Source organism: Amphibalanus amphitrite, unplaced genomic scaffold (assembly GCF_019059575.1).
Source record: "Amphibalanus amphitrite isolate SeventyFive unplaced genomic scaffold, NRLGWU_Aamphi_draft 000761F_arrow, whole genome shotgun sequence".
NCBI lineage: Eukaryota > Metazoa > Arthropoda > Thecostraca > Balanomorpha > Balanidae > Amphibalanus > Amphibalanus amphitrite.
This window is the reverse complement of record NW_024882255.1, coordinates 326-16,448: the sequence shown is the minus strand read 5'-3', so window position 1 is coordinate 16,448 and position 16,123 is coordinate 326. Positions and strand designations below refer to the sequence as shown.

Genomic DNA, 16,123 nt, shown 5'->3' with positions numbered 1-16,123 from the left:
TTTTTTCGAAGCATTCGCACGGCTGGCGTTGTTAATGCAGACATGACGGATTCGGCCTTCAACTATTTTTAGCGCCATTCACTGTTCCGGAACAGCGCCACTGAGCAACCGAAATTCGTTTTGCCGTCTATACCTTTGTATTATGCTTGCCATTTATTTCGCGCGTGCGTTGCACTTTTGGAAATTTCATTACCTACCATGACATCAGTGGGCGAGGAATCCGGACGCCGTAAACGGCCCGAGAAATTCGCTTTGTATTGCCTCAATTAATGAGTTGATTGGTTATTTCTAGCGCCATCGACCGGCGGGCCCGGTCCCCAGAGAGCCCTCTCGTTCGCCGGGCTGAGGTTGGCCACCGGCTGAGCTCCGCGACAGCTGCAGCTGCAGAACTGGGACGGGGCTGCAGCAGCAGCAGCAGCAGCAGCAGCAGCAGCAGCAGCAGCGGTAGACGGAGAACATAGCTCAACTGGAGGGACACAGCAGCTAAATGAAAGCCCGGGCAGTGGTGTCGGACTGCAGTGTAGAACCTCTGAGAAACTGCGGTCACTGAGCGGCGGAAGGTCAACCAATGTGCTCGGTGTGGGTCCGTTGTGTCCGCCCGGCGACAAGCCGGCTATAAACGCCGCCGTGAACTCTGAGAGTCGCGCTGTATGGCGGCCGTCCGTCGTCCGTTGTCCTCGCCGGTTGGAGCCGCTCTCATATCGGTGGCCATCCGTCAGGCCGGTCAGCTGCAGCCCGACCGTGCCTCAGCTAATTAGTACGGCACCGAGAGGCTGCCGGCCGCCCCGCCCCACATGTCCTGCGACCGGGGGTGGAGCAGCCCTAGACTGGAACGGCCCGAGACTGCAGGACAGGGCGGCCAGGACTGCGGGACAGGGTGGTCACTGGTCAGTGACTGCAGGATGGGGCGACCAGGACTGCGGGACAGGGTGGTCAGTGACTGCAGGATGGAACGGCCAGTGACTGCGGAGGAAGGCGCAGGTCGTTCGGGGAGGGACCATCCGCAGTTATATGCCGTCTACACGTTGGCTCACTGAGCGCCCAAGCACCCGTGCAATGCACAAAGCAACGGTGCAGAATGAGACACATGCATCAGTGTATGCCGCCTGTGACAAATGGAATGCGTAATTGAGTTCGTTGCCAGGCGGCTCTCAGACCTAACAGGTCGGAAATGCGGCCTTCTCGACTTACCTGCGGCTATTTTCGTGCCTGCCTTTGTGTGACTGGTGCTGCGATGCAAACGACCTCCGTGGCAGCGCTGTGCCCCCGCATCATTTTGGTTCGCCGTGGCCTTGGGCGACCCACGCACGCACGTGGCACGCAGGCACGGGATGCAGGGGTCAGTGGTCGAAAATGGTATCTATCTACCGCAACTAGTCATCTCCCTATCGGAAACGACGGCTGTGGCCGGCATCATCTCGGCCCGGCGGGCGAACGACCGTGCTCCGGGGCGGAATACGTGCGCCGGCTGCTCTTTATGGGCGCTCTAACGGCCGACCGGCGGATGTGCGCGGGACATTGATCTCACCGGCACCGGACGCACTGGAGTGGGCCGGCACAGAGACAGAGCGAGAACACCTCCGGACGCAGAGAGACCACTCACCAAACATACGCCGTTTATTCGGCTCAGCTCACAGGGAGCGGACAACATTGTACTTGTGACGGGCATGGAGACACCGGCGGGGACCGGGCGGGGAGGGGACGGGGTGAGCGCGGCCACGGCGGATAGGTGGCCGACTGGCCGGTCTGTTGACTCACACGATCGGTCAAATCTCCTCACATCACTCACAGAACTGGACGAGTCCGATAGCCAGCCCAGACTAATCACCTGTCAGGACTGCAGCAGTGAGATCCGATCCGAGGGATTGTCAACAGTTATGGCTCTCTAGCGCCCCTAATATTTGGCTGTACATCATCCATCACTTGATATATCACTGATATCAACTTACTGCTGATAATCAGCAGCCAGTCATTACGTATCACGTCGTGGACATTAATTCGACACTGACAAATAGGTAACACTATCCACAAAGCAGACAACAGCCGACCTGTGAATGACATCTCCAATAATAACGCGAAGTAATGCAGTAACACACTCGCTCCCTTGTCTGACGGAAAAACCTGGGTCACATCGACAGTGAGTCGTCTTTCTGTCCTGGACAGACTCCGCAACTCGCCTCCGCTCCCTCGCCAGGCCTTACCAACACCAACTGGACGACTGCCACCACTGCCTTCAAACCTCACACCGGTGAGTGATCCACACAGAGTCTGCTATGTCCGTCACGCTCAGCGGACAGCAGGATCACTGCAGTCCTCACTTGGTCTCTGGCGGCCGTCAGGAGCCACCTGTTTACGGCCCTTCCCACGTCCTCCCTCGCCGTGGGTTCATTTCTCCGTGGATCGGAGAGTGAGACCAAACACACACTGAACCGCGTCGGCCGCTAGCGCTGGCTATGCATCCGGGGTGCCTGAGAAGACGACTGGTTCCTGCGCGACTCGCGCGATGGGGAAAAGCCCAGCATGCGCTTGAACGCACGTTTAAAGTTGGCGTTGCAGAGGGGATAGAGGACGGGGTTGAGCGTGGAGTTTAGGTATCCCAGCCAGATGGAGCCCATGTGGACGTTCTCGTCGACGCAGTCTGGACAGACGGCGACGGCCACGAACAGGATGCTGTAGGGCAGCCAGCAGAGGATGAAGGCGCCCATGATGACGCCCAGCTGCACGGCCGCCTTCTTCTCCCGCTGCAGGATGATGTTGCCGCCGCCGGCCGGCGGGGGCTGCGACTTGCTGCCGTTCAGCTGCGGCGAGCCGCCGCCGGTCGGCGAGGTGCGCCGCTGGGCGCAGCTCGCCGCGCGCGCCGCCGCGTTCTGCAGCACCACGGCGCCTCGGCCGGCGCGGCGCGAGCGCGACCGGTGGCGGCGCGGCGCCGGTGTGCCGCCCAGCGACGCCTGGTCCGACTCGCCGTCGGCGTCTTCGGCCAGCTCGATCTGCACGTGCAGGCCGTCGTAGCGTCCGACGTACTGCGCCATGCCGCCGAGGTCGGGCAGCGCCATCAGGATCAGGTTGTCGTAGCTGACGGAGCCGTCGAGCGGTGCGCGCCGCGAGCCGGACGTGCGCCGCTCGACGCGCTGCTTGTCGGCCGGCTCGGCGCCGTTCGAGGCGGTCCGGTTGGCCAGGTGGAACCTGCCCACCTCCAGCTTGGAGCGCTGTCGGATCACGGCGAACATGCGCACGTACAGGTACATCATCGACACCCACGGGATGTAGAAGTTGAAGATGGCCGCCACCACCTTGAAGACCAGGTTCTGGGCGAATCCGGTCTCGCAGAGAGACGTGCCGGCGTCGGGCAGCGGCGGCGACACGAGCCAGTCGAAGAAGACGACGGGCCAGATCCAGCTGGAGGAGAGCAGCCACACGCTGCTGATCATGGCCAGCGCGCGCCGCTTGGTGCGCCGCCGCAGGTACTTGAGCGGCGCCGTGATGCTCCAGTAGCGATCCAAGCTGAGGATGCACAGGTTCAGGATCGACGCCGTCGAGGCGATGTAGTCGACAATGAGCCAGATCCGGCACATGGTCAGACCGAGCACCCACTCGCCTGGGGAGGAAGGGGGACGCTGTCAGTTCCTCGTGCACCCAGTCTCCTCATGGGGAGTCGCTGCCAAGCACACTCTCAGGATACATTCGGTGCGACTGCGATCCCTCACTAGCTGTTTCATATTATATCAGTATATAGGGCAAATTAGGTGACAAATTCATTTGTCTCTGACTCTGTCTGTCTGTCTGTCTGTCTGTCTGTCTGTCTGTCTGTCTGTCTGCCTGCCTGTCTGTCTGTCTGTCTGTCTGTCTGTCTGTCTGTCTGTCTGTCTGTCTGTCTGTCTGTCTGTCTGTCTGTCTGTCTGTCTGTCTGTCTGGCTGTCTGCGTTCTCTCTCTCTCTCTCTCTCTCTCTCTCTCTCTCTCTCTCTCTCTCTCTCTCTCTCTCTCTCTCCCTATCTCTCTCTCTCTCTCTCTCTCTCTCTCTCTCTCTCTCTCTCTCTCTCTCTCTCTCTCTCTCTCTCTCTCTCTCTCTCTCTATCTCTCTCTCTACCTACCTACCTACCTACCTACCTACCTACCTAACTACCTACCTAGTACCTACCTATTATATCTTATATCTCATTTTCTACGCCGGGTCTCTATTCGACGACTGAGTCCGTGAGTGATTATCCAGCCCGTCTGAGCTTTTATCATCAGTTAATTTCCTTCCTGCTATAGGAACTTTGCTTAAAACTTTCGCCCATCAGGCACGTCATGCTAGAGGAAATTAAATGCAATTAATGGGATGACTTACGCCCTTCGAAAGTGATAATGACGCTACAGAATGTAAAAGATGAGGCGCATTAGTAACAAAGTGTTCTCCCCTGCATTTGCCGTTTCTTTAAATGACAACTACGTGATTCGCATAAGCCTCTTTTTCATCTATTGCGTTGAATACATTGCACTCGGTCTAAACTATAGGCATGTGCATTGCGCAATGCGTTCATTAGCACCACTGATGTGGGCTGGGATACGGCAAGTTCCAGGACGGCAGCCCATTGGGAGCTTTCCAGTTTCATTATATTGGACCATCTTGACGAACTCTGGAAGATGCCAATGACGACCGATGAATGAAGCCACCACGAGAAAGCAGATAATTGATTATTAGCCTTACGAGGATTCAATGCGGCCTTGTCGCCTCGCGGTGTGCAGCGTTATCTGCACCAGATTCCCGTTAGGTGGCAAGATAATTAGTTTGAGTCCGACCAGTAATGTAACGGCACACCGGCAATGTAAGTACCGTGTCCATTCGCAGGGACACCACCATTTGGTCGGCCCCTGACGACAGCTTCAGTCAGAGCAAAACATCGGGCGTGTAATGCACCTTCTGGCTTCTCTGTAATCTGAGAGAACCTAGTTTGTCCCCGCCAGATCAGATCTCTTAGGTGATTTCAAACGCGAGAGGACTAATTACGTCTGGCACAGATTGAGTTAAGACTTTTGACAAAAATGTAGGTAAGAAATCAAAGGAATGCCTCACGGGTGGAACTTTGTGCGGAGCTGGGAGGGCCCGGGCGCAGCAAATCCGCCGCCGCCCTGTCGGTGAACTTAACCTCCGTGGTCTGTTGCGGCTCCGAAGCCAAGCCGGCGTCGAATTTGGAGAGCTCGGGCCTCCCAGCTCGGCACAAAGTTCCACCTATGGAATGCCTGCCGCTCCAAAATCTATTGGATACTTTCGATGTGCCTCAATTTCTTAGAGTACCATTTTTCCATTGTATATGACTTCAAACGAAGCGTGTACCGATTATGTCAATAGTCCAGTTTCCATCACCTGTATACATTACGAGTATACAAAGAAGCGTTGGCAAATCTACCGAACCCCTCTCGAATGAAACATAAATGCGCTTAATCTCGTCATTTGAAACTCACATGAACCGACTACCAAGCTGAAACGAACATGATATTGGTGGTGCAATATTCCCACCAAGAACAAAATCTGAACGCGCTAGGAGGTATCACAATGTGGGTTCATTTCCACGACTTGCCCACGCACATTTCGCTTTGACAGCGGCGCCCGGCCCGTGGAGTGTGAATTTTCCCCACTGCCAGACTTCTCTGCTCGGTTTGAGTCGAATTCCAGCGGCATGGTCGCGGGCTATCGGCGGGGACGGACGTGCCTGATCGAGCTCCTGCCAACTCACTCACGACACAATAGCCAACACTCTACCTAAGCACCAAACTCATAACAGACAGCAAATAGGTATTGGTATAGGACTGAATAAGCAAGTGGCAGAAAATGATACAACGCTCGCCGGTCCCGAAGAGACGAAAACCGGCAGCTCCACCTGGGACTCCGACGGCCGACGCTGCGGACGCGAATGCGTCGGAAATGTCGACGGGCGGGCGTTCCGCGCCAAATTCTTCGGAACGGGCCCCAACAGAGCTGAAAAAATGTGATACAAGAGACGCAGTGGAGGAAAGTGATGAAGAACTGGATGTGGGTGATGAAGTAGAAGCTGGCCCAGGTAAACAGAAAGACAAGCCGCCTGTCGGTAAGTTAGACCGAGACGCATATAAGCCCTGGGGAACCTGTTCTAGGTCCTCTAGTGACACTGGCAGTTTAGATACCACAGACAGTGGCGGTTCCACAGCGATTTGTAAGGGGGGCCCTGGGAAAGCTTCCTGCGGAGCTCTTGTCACTGACAGCGACCGAGGTATTCAATGCGACATATGCAGCGGATGGTTCCACCCGAAATGTCAAGGGGTCAGTAAATACGCATTGAACGCTCTCGAGAAGCACATCTCAACACTGGCGTGGCTGTGTTACGACTGTAAGCAGTCTGTTAAAAAGCGTAAAGGGAAGGAGGATGAAAGCGCCACCTCTGAGGTGATCCGTAAGCTTGAGGCCAAAATAGACAAGCTGTCGGAACTGGTGCGTGTCAGCCTCGAATCACTGCAGCAGTCCAACAATCGCACCCAGGTCACTGTAGAAAAAGGTTCAGCGAGTCTGAAGGAGAACCTGGAACAGAGGATGGAAAAAGTGGAGAAAGTGATGCGTGCCCATGCCAACCTGATTGAAAACCAGGAAAGGATGATTGATGCTTCTTTGAAAAGAATTCACGATGACAAGAAGTCATATGCTGAAACAGTCAGGGGAAGTTGTGTTGTAATGCAAGATGTCGCTAAGAAGATTGAAGCAATCCCCCTTAGTGTCAAAGACCAGGGAAGCCGTCATACTGAGGCAGCCATAGCGGGAGTCTTTGACAATTTCCTGGATAAGGAAAAGCGGAAGCTGAACGTTGTGGTACACAACATCCCTGAACCTCGAGGTGAGAGCTTCTCTGAGAGAGTGGAGCAGGATAAGGCTATGTTCAAGGAGATTATCAAGGAAGGGTTGAGGCTCAAGATCAATGTAACAAAGGCTTACAGAGTTGGAAAGGTGGGTCAGGAGAGACCAAGGCTGCTGATAGTTGGTCTGGAAAATGCTGAAGTTAAGATAGAAGTGCTGAAGATGGCCCCACAGCTCAGGTCGACAGAGAGGTGGCAGAATGTATATATTACACCAGACCTCACTTTTAAAGAACGTGAAGAAGGCAGGAAGAGGGAAGAACTCAGAAGACGCACAGATGCAGGGGAAGGAAACCTCATCATCAAGCGAGGACGCATAGTGAAACGTTCTAGAAATGAAGATGAAAACCAGACAACAACCCCAGCTCATCAGCAAGTTCACAACAGTGGGAACCAGTCGGCTGCCCAAGTTAAAACATCTGGTCCCCAGCAGAGAAGCCTCAGTCAGCTGCAGCAAGGAGGCGGTGTCCAGCCAGGCGGCGTGGGACAGTATTGACGGTCAAAGAAAGCCAGGAAGTTCAAGGTGCTTTACACGAATGCTGATCAGTTCATCAGGAAAAGAGATGAGCTTTGCATGCTCATCGCAGGTGATGAGCCCGATTTCATGCTGATAAACGAGATTATACCGAAAGCCCAGCTCAACCCTATCCCTCCAGCCTTACTAGCCATTCCAGGATACAATATGTATCTGAACTTTGACCCCTCTGTATGTAACCTTGGCAACTCTGGTCTGAGAGGAGTATGCATCTATGCAAAGGCAAATCTCCATGTGGCTGAGGTCTCATTCAATGTGCCATCCCTCAAGGACCATCTTTGGATTGAGATGCCATTGTATGGTGGGGACAGTTTGTTGCTGGGTTGCATTTACCGCAGTCCTTCTGGAGTAGCAGAACAAGATGTTGCAGAGATTGGGGAACTGATGAAGACAGCGTGCAGGTCTTCTCACTCACATATCGTCATCACGGGTGATTTCAACCTGCCACAAATTGACTGGAACCTCGGCGCGTCCACTGCCCCACCTACACATTGCTCGCACACCTTTGTCGATCTGGTGAATGACTGTTTTCTGCACCAACATGTCTCACAACCAACAAGGTTCAGGCTGGGCGAGACACCACACATATTGGATCTGGTTCTATCGAATGAGGAGGGGATGATCCAAGGCCTACAGTCCCTCCCTGGTCTGGGATCAAGTGACCATGTTGTCCTCAAATTCAATCTGAATGGCTACTCAGAGATAACGGATCCAGCCGAACCCCGTTTCAACCTGAACAAAGGGAACTATCGTCTCATGAATGCTCAACTGTCATCAACTAACTGGACACGTACTGCAGAACTCGAGACTGAAACCATGTACAGTGTTATCAAGGACACTCTCCTATCTCTGGCATCGACCTGCATACCCCTCGCCAAGCCAAGGTCAACAAACAGGAGTCTGTATATCAACCGGGAGGCCCTGCGGCTCAAGAAGCTCAAACGCTCTATGTGGTTTCAGTATGTACGCACAAGAGACCCGCTGGACTATGCACGCTTCACTCGCGCCCGGAATAAGCTGCGTACGCTTACCCGTAACCTTAGAGCAGGTTTTGAGAAGAAGCTAGTCGCAGACCTCCGAGAAAACCCCAAAGGATTCTGGCGCTACACTGGCTCACGATTGCGCACCAAATTAAGAGTTGAGGACCTCAAAGATGATGATGGAACGATGGCACGGCAAGACAGTGAGAAAGCGAGCCTGCTAAATCGTTGTTTCCAAAGTGTCTTTACTACTGAATCAGCTGTCCTGCCTTCGTTAACTCCTTCCTATCTGGGCCCCCGTCTGGAGGACGTGGACATCAGCGTTGCATCGGTGAAAGGGAAGCTTCTCAAGCTCAACGCGGACAGTGCACCAGGGCCGGACGGACTTCACCCCAGAGTTCTTCGCGAGACGGCAGAAGCGATGGCGGAGACATGGACACGGCTGTTCCGTTCCTCTGTGGACTCTGGTATCCTCCCAAGAGACTGGTGCGCTGATGAAATCGTCCCAATCTTCAAAAAGGGCCTCAGGACGTCTCCTCTTAACTACAGACCGGTCACTCTCACAGCAGTCCCCTGTAAAGTGCTAGAATCGTTGATACGCGACCAGCTGATGGCACATCTCACCCGGACGGGACAGTTGAGTGGTGCACAGCACGGATTCAGACCGAGGAGATCCTGTTGTACTCAACTACTCGAGACTCTTGAAGAGTGGACCAGAGGCCTAGAAAAGGGTGACTCAATTGATGCTGTTTACCTTGATTTCAGCAAAGCGTTCAACTCTGTCCCACACCAGCGCCTGCTTCTGAAGCTGCGGGCCTGCGGTGTTGATGGCAAGCTCCTGAAGTGGGTGCAGGCGTTCCTCACGGGAAGACAACAGAGGGTCCGTGTGAACGGTGCAAGGTCGGAGTGGGCCGCGGTGACCAGCGGGGTACCACAGGGAACTGTCTTGGGTCCGCTGTTGTTTGTTGTCTATGTCAATGACCTGCCCGGCGAAGTCGCGTCCTCTATCAAGATGTTCGCAGACGACACGAAAATTTACAGGAGTGTCAGCCGGGCATCAGACGTTCTCAGCCTCCAAGCCGACCTAGATACGCTTGTTGAATGGTCGGAGCGTTGGCAGCTGCCCTTCAACAGGGCAAAGTGCAAGTCACTGCATCTGGGCCCCCGCAATGGCAACCACGTCTACTGCATGGGTGACACACAGCTGGACCAGACCTCGGTGGAGAAGGACCTCGGGATCTACGTCGACCATCAACTCAAGTTCCGCGACCAGGCAGCTGCAGCGATTACAAAGGCTTCGCGCATCCTGTCCGTGATCCGCCGAAGTTTTGCCCTTCTAGATGAGAACACTCTGCCTCTGCTGTTCCGAACGATGGTGCGGCCTCACCTTGAATATGCCAATTCCATCTGGGGACCCTTCAATCGGGAGGACCAGAAGCGCGTAGAAAAGGTTCAGAGGAGGGCCACGAAGCTGGTCGCCACCATCCGAAATCAGCCGTATGAGGAGAGGCTCCGGATCCTCGACATGCCGTCTCTCTACCACCGCCGTCGCCGTGGTGACATGATAACTGTATACCAGGTGCTGAGACAGGGGATCGACCTCGAGGCGGAGAGGTTCTTCGCGGCGGCGGTGGCAGGCAACACCCGCGGACACTGATGGAAGCTGTCAAAACCGAGGGCCGTCTCCCGAGTGCGTCGAAATGTCTTCTCCGTCCGCGTCATCAACGATTGGAATGCACTACCACCATCAGTCGTCGACGCTCCCAGCCTAAACACATTCAAAGCCAGACTGGACAAACACTGGGCACATTCAAAATACACAACTCATCTTAACGACTGAGTCAGGGCATTGCAACTGCAAGGAGCTCGATAGGACCGGATCCTTGAGGCCAAGTGGCCTTTCAAAATTCCGCACTTAATAAGTAAATAAGTAAATGTGCTGGATATTGCTCCGAAATGGCGCCCAATGAGAAGTGCCTCCTCAGATACTGGTCGTTATTTGCATGCATATGCGCTCCATTTTCCTAGACGGAGAGAGCCCTGGGAACCATTAGCGACGATAAGTGATGAATACGAGCCGACTCCGAGGTCGCCACTCACTTCGCAAATGATTTGGAAGATTTTATAGTAGTCAAGCCGTTTTAAAACATTTCAGTCGCATTTAATTTAGCGCAGCATTATATAACCTCAGTTCGCTAAATAAGGTAAAAAGTAGGTACATGATAGCTCAGATGCTTGCTGGTCACCTATGTAAGTACCCACCGTAGTCACTAGCATGTCTGTAACGTGTTCGGTGTGGGTGACGTCATCGTGGGAATAGTGCACCTTTTCTGAGGAAATCACTTTGATAAATATATCGTGTGGGGATTCTTTCCATAATTATCAGAAACACTTTAACGAAAAATATAATGTATATATCAAATGCCATTTCATAAATGTTTTTTTTTTTCAACTCCCGCGAGTGATCACACCATGACGTCAGCCGGCTGTGCGTAGTGTCTCGTGACGCCACCTGGTATTTATCGCCTTGACAGTACTTAGGCGATACATCTGGTCTTAAATCGTGTAAATGATATCCTGAAGGCTAGCATGAACTAGGTCTACATTTTTTTTTGTGAATGAATATGTGAGTAAGGTATAAATGATGTTCTATTTAAGTATTTTGTTCCTCTCTCCATCTCTATTCGTCTCTCTCTCTCTCTCTCTCTCTCTCTCTCTCTCTCTCTCTCTCTCCGTCTCTCTCTCTCTCTCCTCTCCACTCTCTCTCTCTCTCTCTCTCTCTCTCTCTCTCTCTCTCTCTCTCTCTCTCTCTCTCTCTCTCTCTCTCTCTCTCTCTCTCCTCACAAAGGCAAATTTTGAATGTTATGTATTTTCATATTAAAGCCAATTGGGCAATTCATTCCTTATTCGCCTAATGTTGAATCACCACTGAGCAGACGGATGGTCGAGCCAAGGCAACACAAGACCTGTTTGCTACTTCGGCGGGATGGTCTGCCGATGAGTAATGTCCCAACTCCCAACCATCCTTCTCCCAGCCTCGCTGATAAGTGACCTCCCCGCTCACACATTATCAGGAGTATCCAGTTCCACCGCCCAGCCGGGGAGGGTTTGCCGGCCGCTTGGCGTGCCGTTTCACTCCGTAGTAATCGGCCGTACCGGGCCACTGCCGTCATCAGGTTACTAAGCACACTGTGCAACACGAGCAGGCCCACCGGCCAATGGGAGTGCCCCAACTTCGGCAGTGCAATCAGACATTTACCTATTTCATTTTTAATTTCTGCGCCCCACTCATTGAACAAGCGTAGTGGAGTCAGGAGCTCCCTCAGTTTGTAGGGGACGACCGAGATGGTCCGCGGCGTCCACATCTGTCATTTGACCCCGACCTGCGGCGAGTGGTGGGCGGCTCAGAATTACCTCTGTCGACACTGAGCCGACACGTTCCGCTCATCGGTCGTCGGTAGCGCCGGACGGGGTCGGGGTGCTGACCGGAGGTCGGTGGTGATGACCGGGGGTCGGTGGTGGTAACCAGAGTTAGCGCCGGACGGGGTCGGGGTGCTGACCGGAGGTCGGTGGTGACGGAGTCGGGGTGCTGACCGGAGTCGGCGACACCGCACGGGAGCTGGTCGGTGGTGATGACCGGAGGTCGGTGGTGGCAACCGGAGTTAGCGCCGCTTATTGGGATCAGCGCTGCTAACCGAAGTTAGCGCTGCTAAGCGGAGATTTGCTCCCTTGACCGGAGGTTTGCGCTGCTGACTGGTGCTCAATGTCCCGGTAATTATAGATAGCGGCGGACAGCGCGCCAGCACACCGTCTCACATGTCAGCTCTGAGCTCGATGGAGTTTGGAGCCTTCCTGTAATCTTAGCATGATATGCCTACTCGACGTGAGATAATCCCACGCGGATGCGATACCTTGCCGGAATATCGGTAAATTCCCTCCGCCACAGCCGAGTACTTTCATGACACGAGCGTGCTTCAGTTCAGACTGAAGTCGGACAAAATGGTATTCATCGATCAAAGGTCGAGAGTTGATGGACAGCCACCTGGCAACTGAAAATGAAACGCCACCTCTGATCCGGCGCCTTGGCCCCTGGCAATCGATTTGATCAACACTTCTGCATAAACATTAAACAGCATGGGTCATTTCGCAGGGGCGGAACAAACACAGTCGTACTCAGAGGCCATATCTGACGTTCGGCAAACTCCTAAATCACAGCCGAATAGAAATGTCCACGGATACCGTGAAGCAGGCTATTAGAATTGTTACTACGAATTAGGTGGCTTATTGACTGTAAATTGTAGGATGTGTCTCACATGAAAGGATGCATAACGAACGATGGTGTTCGTGTGCTTATGCCCTCTATATATGGCGCTGCAATGAACGTAATGTATGCCCTCGGACACAGGAAGTAGCACTAAAGCTTTACACACATGCTGTATTTCACACAAAGTACATATGAAACTAAGAAATCGGCCGTGACACTGCGATACGATTAAGCATAAAGGAAAATATCGAGCGTGGGCTACGACCGCTTGTCCACGTTTTTGTGGAGGGCTACGTCACATGTATATATATGCGGAGAGTGAAGTGATGAATGCTCATAAATGCATCCCCACTTTTGGATACAAGTGCGACTGTGCGACGTAAGCAGCTTATTGTTTGGAGGGGTCAAATTGTCCAGTCCGGAACGTCGCACAGTAATTTTCAGTTACTGTAAAACTTTCCAACCACTCATGACGCTTCTTGACTTAGCCATGGAACGGAGCTTATGGACGCCTGTATAGAAATGCAGAGCCGAAGCTGACCGTGTTCCGTGCACGTGCTGTTAGTTAGTGCGCGCACTCACGCAACTAAATGCGGAACTGGCTCCGCTGTTTTAAGAAACACCTTGCGTGTTTATGTAATGGATGTTATGTAGAGATAAGTTTCTGACAAGTTCGCAGCCCAAATTGATATACTGATAACCACTGATGCAGGTTTATACAGAGCACAAGAAACAATTGGACCAATTGTAGGTACTCTTCATTTCCTTGGCTTTCGATTGTTCGCTGCGCTCAGCCAGAGGGATTAAGAAATAATATCCTATTTAGACGCAGGGCTCGGACCACATTATTGTAGAATATTAATGACACGCCTCAGGCTGTCTTGGATGCGCGAAACTTTGGCGGAAGTTTATCTCGGTCATAACTTGTTAGCACCGCATCAAGGACCTAATTGCACCTGTAGTTGATTTATTCAACAGCAGCGCCTAGCTACTTGAAAATTCCTCACTCGTATAATCGGTATTGCAGGTGACAATAAAAGTGACACTGCGTGGAGAATGGCGGGACAAAGTTGGCACCGACAGTACGTACGTTTGATTTATCGCAACGGAGTCAGTTGAAGTCACCAGAGTCACATGAATCTCCAGAGTCCTCGGACTGCGAAAATATCTGAGAGTCCCGTAGATGAAGCCCGAGTCACCAGTGTCACAGGAGTCCCCGGAATCACCAGATTCAAAGAAGTCCAACGACAGACCAGTCACAAGTCCCCGGCCCATGAGCCGCGCGTGTATAACGAGTGTGGAAGCCCACGTTCCAAAAGAAGCCGGCCGGTTGGCGTGACCGAGCACCATAAACGCTCACCTTTGATGGCGTACAGCGAGCCCAGAGGCATCACGAAGACGCCCACAATGAGGTCAGCCGCCGCTAGGCTCATGATGAACATGTTGGACACCTGGAACAGAGAGAAGATGCAGTCAGCTCAAGGATCGACGACTCGCCACAGTCCCTGCTCTGACCTGAGGGTGACTGATCTCAGGGAAGGAGGCGGACAGCCGGCCGGAGGGAGCGCGCTGTGAGCGGAGGGTATGCACTGTGCTGGTCGGTATGGGACAGTCATTCGCACCATTTCCGGCTGGTTTTGCAGGCTGGCCGAGACTCTGGAAACCGCGCGGTGTTGACGGTGTGTGCTGTTATTGCTGAATGATGCTGTAAAGCGTGTGTGATTGTGCATGCATGAAAAGAAAGATTTAACTGACATAAAAGATAGTTTCTTAAACAAATCCTGAACGTTTGCAGGTCTCTTCCAACACGTATGTACCTATTTAGGTACTTGATTTACTGTACATACTAGGTAGCTACTGTATACAAGTGCTTATCGTCGACAGAGTGGCGACTTTAAAGCGAGTCAACAAGTTAGCAGCAGCGCTTCAAGTAGCTGGTATTCAGCTCGTAAATCCGGCTCCGAGCTGGTGAGGGCGATGGATTCCCAGAGCACAGTCCTCAGTGCTGATTGCCGTTCCGCTTGACCCTGACAAATTGTCGGCCCGCGGTCAATAGTGCAATATAGATGGCGCGGCCGTAAAGTATTGGCACGGCTAACAGGCAATTAGCCCTCGCCCCGTTGGGGGGGGGGGGGGCATTTTGGCCCCCCCTGTGGTTTTTCCTGAATAGCAAGAAAACGGCGGCGCGCAGCGCCGCCAAATTTTCAGTACCTTCCCGGGCATCAATTTGACACCTTCACACCAAATTTCAAGTCTTAGGTCACCTTAGGTCAGGAGTTATTGAGGTCAAACTGAGGTCATGTTCGAGCAAAAATGAGCAAAAAACATGCAATTTTGAAACGCTCACCAAATCTACAGTTATCAAGCAATTTCAAAGTTTTTTATATGGTGCTACAAAACTGCTATCTCGGATTTTCAAAATTTTTGGTTTTTGACCAAAAAAAATTCAAAAAATTGATTTTTTTAGAAAAACTTTGAAAAAATCCAAAATTTTCCGAATTTCGAAAAAACCGGAATATATGTGATAGCCCCAGCGCTCTTCTATATACATACCAAATTTCAGATCGATATCTCGTTTTTTGGCCAAGTTATAGCGAAAAAACTGTTCAAAAATGATGACGTCAAATTTTTGAACTCAATTTTAGCGATTCTAGACCACGTACGGCAAAACAAAGACCACCATTGAACTCCTCGTGACGAGCTGCATCGATTCGATACCCATTTTATGCAAAAATATTAACTTTGAAATTTGACCTAATTTGACCTGACCTTGACCTGACCTTGACCTGACCTTGACCTGACCTTGACCAAAACGTGATCTAAGCTGGCCCCAAAGGCTGCCTGACCCATATAATCGCATTTGTCATGTAAAATGGACCATAAAACATGTATCACACGACACTTTCATATTGTGACCCCCCGTGACCTGACCTCTGTGACCTGACCTGGTATCAGTGACCTCAAATAGCAAAATATGTGTTTGAAGAACATTTCCCCATCGATGATTTTCAATGAAATGCATTTTACTCGATTTTACAACGCATTTCTTGAAGTGCCTCTAAACGGTGAAAATTGGACCTTTGACCTGACCTGTGACGTCATCGGTTTGACCTAGGTCAATAAAATTGGGTCACAAGGTAGTTCCCCGTTGGGGCTATCCAACGCCGTTTACCGCTTGTCGCTATGTAGCGTGGTTCTCGAGATCTTAGGGGGGGGGGCCAAAATGGCCCCCCCCCCAACCGGGCGCGTTGCTCGGCAGAGCCCAACGGGGCGCGGGTTAGCATTGAATGCGGCGTGTCGTCGTGTCCCACCATCAGTGTTTTGAGCTGCATGATTGCTGATTACCTGGAGCCGGTGAATGTCATTATTTACGACTGTATGCACCCCATCAGGTGTGCACTTACCGTACCCAGGTGGTGCAAAAATATTTATTTACGATTTTAACATGCTATGAGTATCGCATATACAATTTATGGCTGGGA

At 52.3% G+C, this 16,123-nt stretch overlaps 1 protein-coding gene across 1 annotated transcript; it reads right to left on the bottom strand.

The window, feature by feature from the left end:
- Nucleotides 1-1,585: 1,585 nt before the first annotated feature.
- On the bottom strand, nt 1,586-14,087 carry LOC122365763 (histamine H1 receptor-like). Its single transcript, XM_043337252.1, has 2 exons — nt 14,002-14,087; nt 1,586-3,595 (listed from the first exon to the last, which is right to left on the bottom strand). The coding sequence occupies exons 1-2, from the start codon at nt 14,081-14,083 to the stop codon at nt 2,442-2,444; spliced, it is 1,236 nt and encodes a 411-aa protein (XP_043193187.1). The 5' UTR covers nt 14,084-14,087; the 3' UTR covers nt 1,586-2,441.
- Between the last annotated feature and the right edge of the window lie 2,036 nt (nt 14,088-16,123).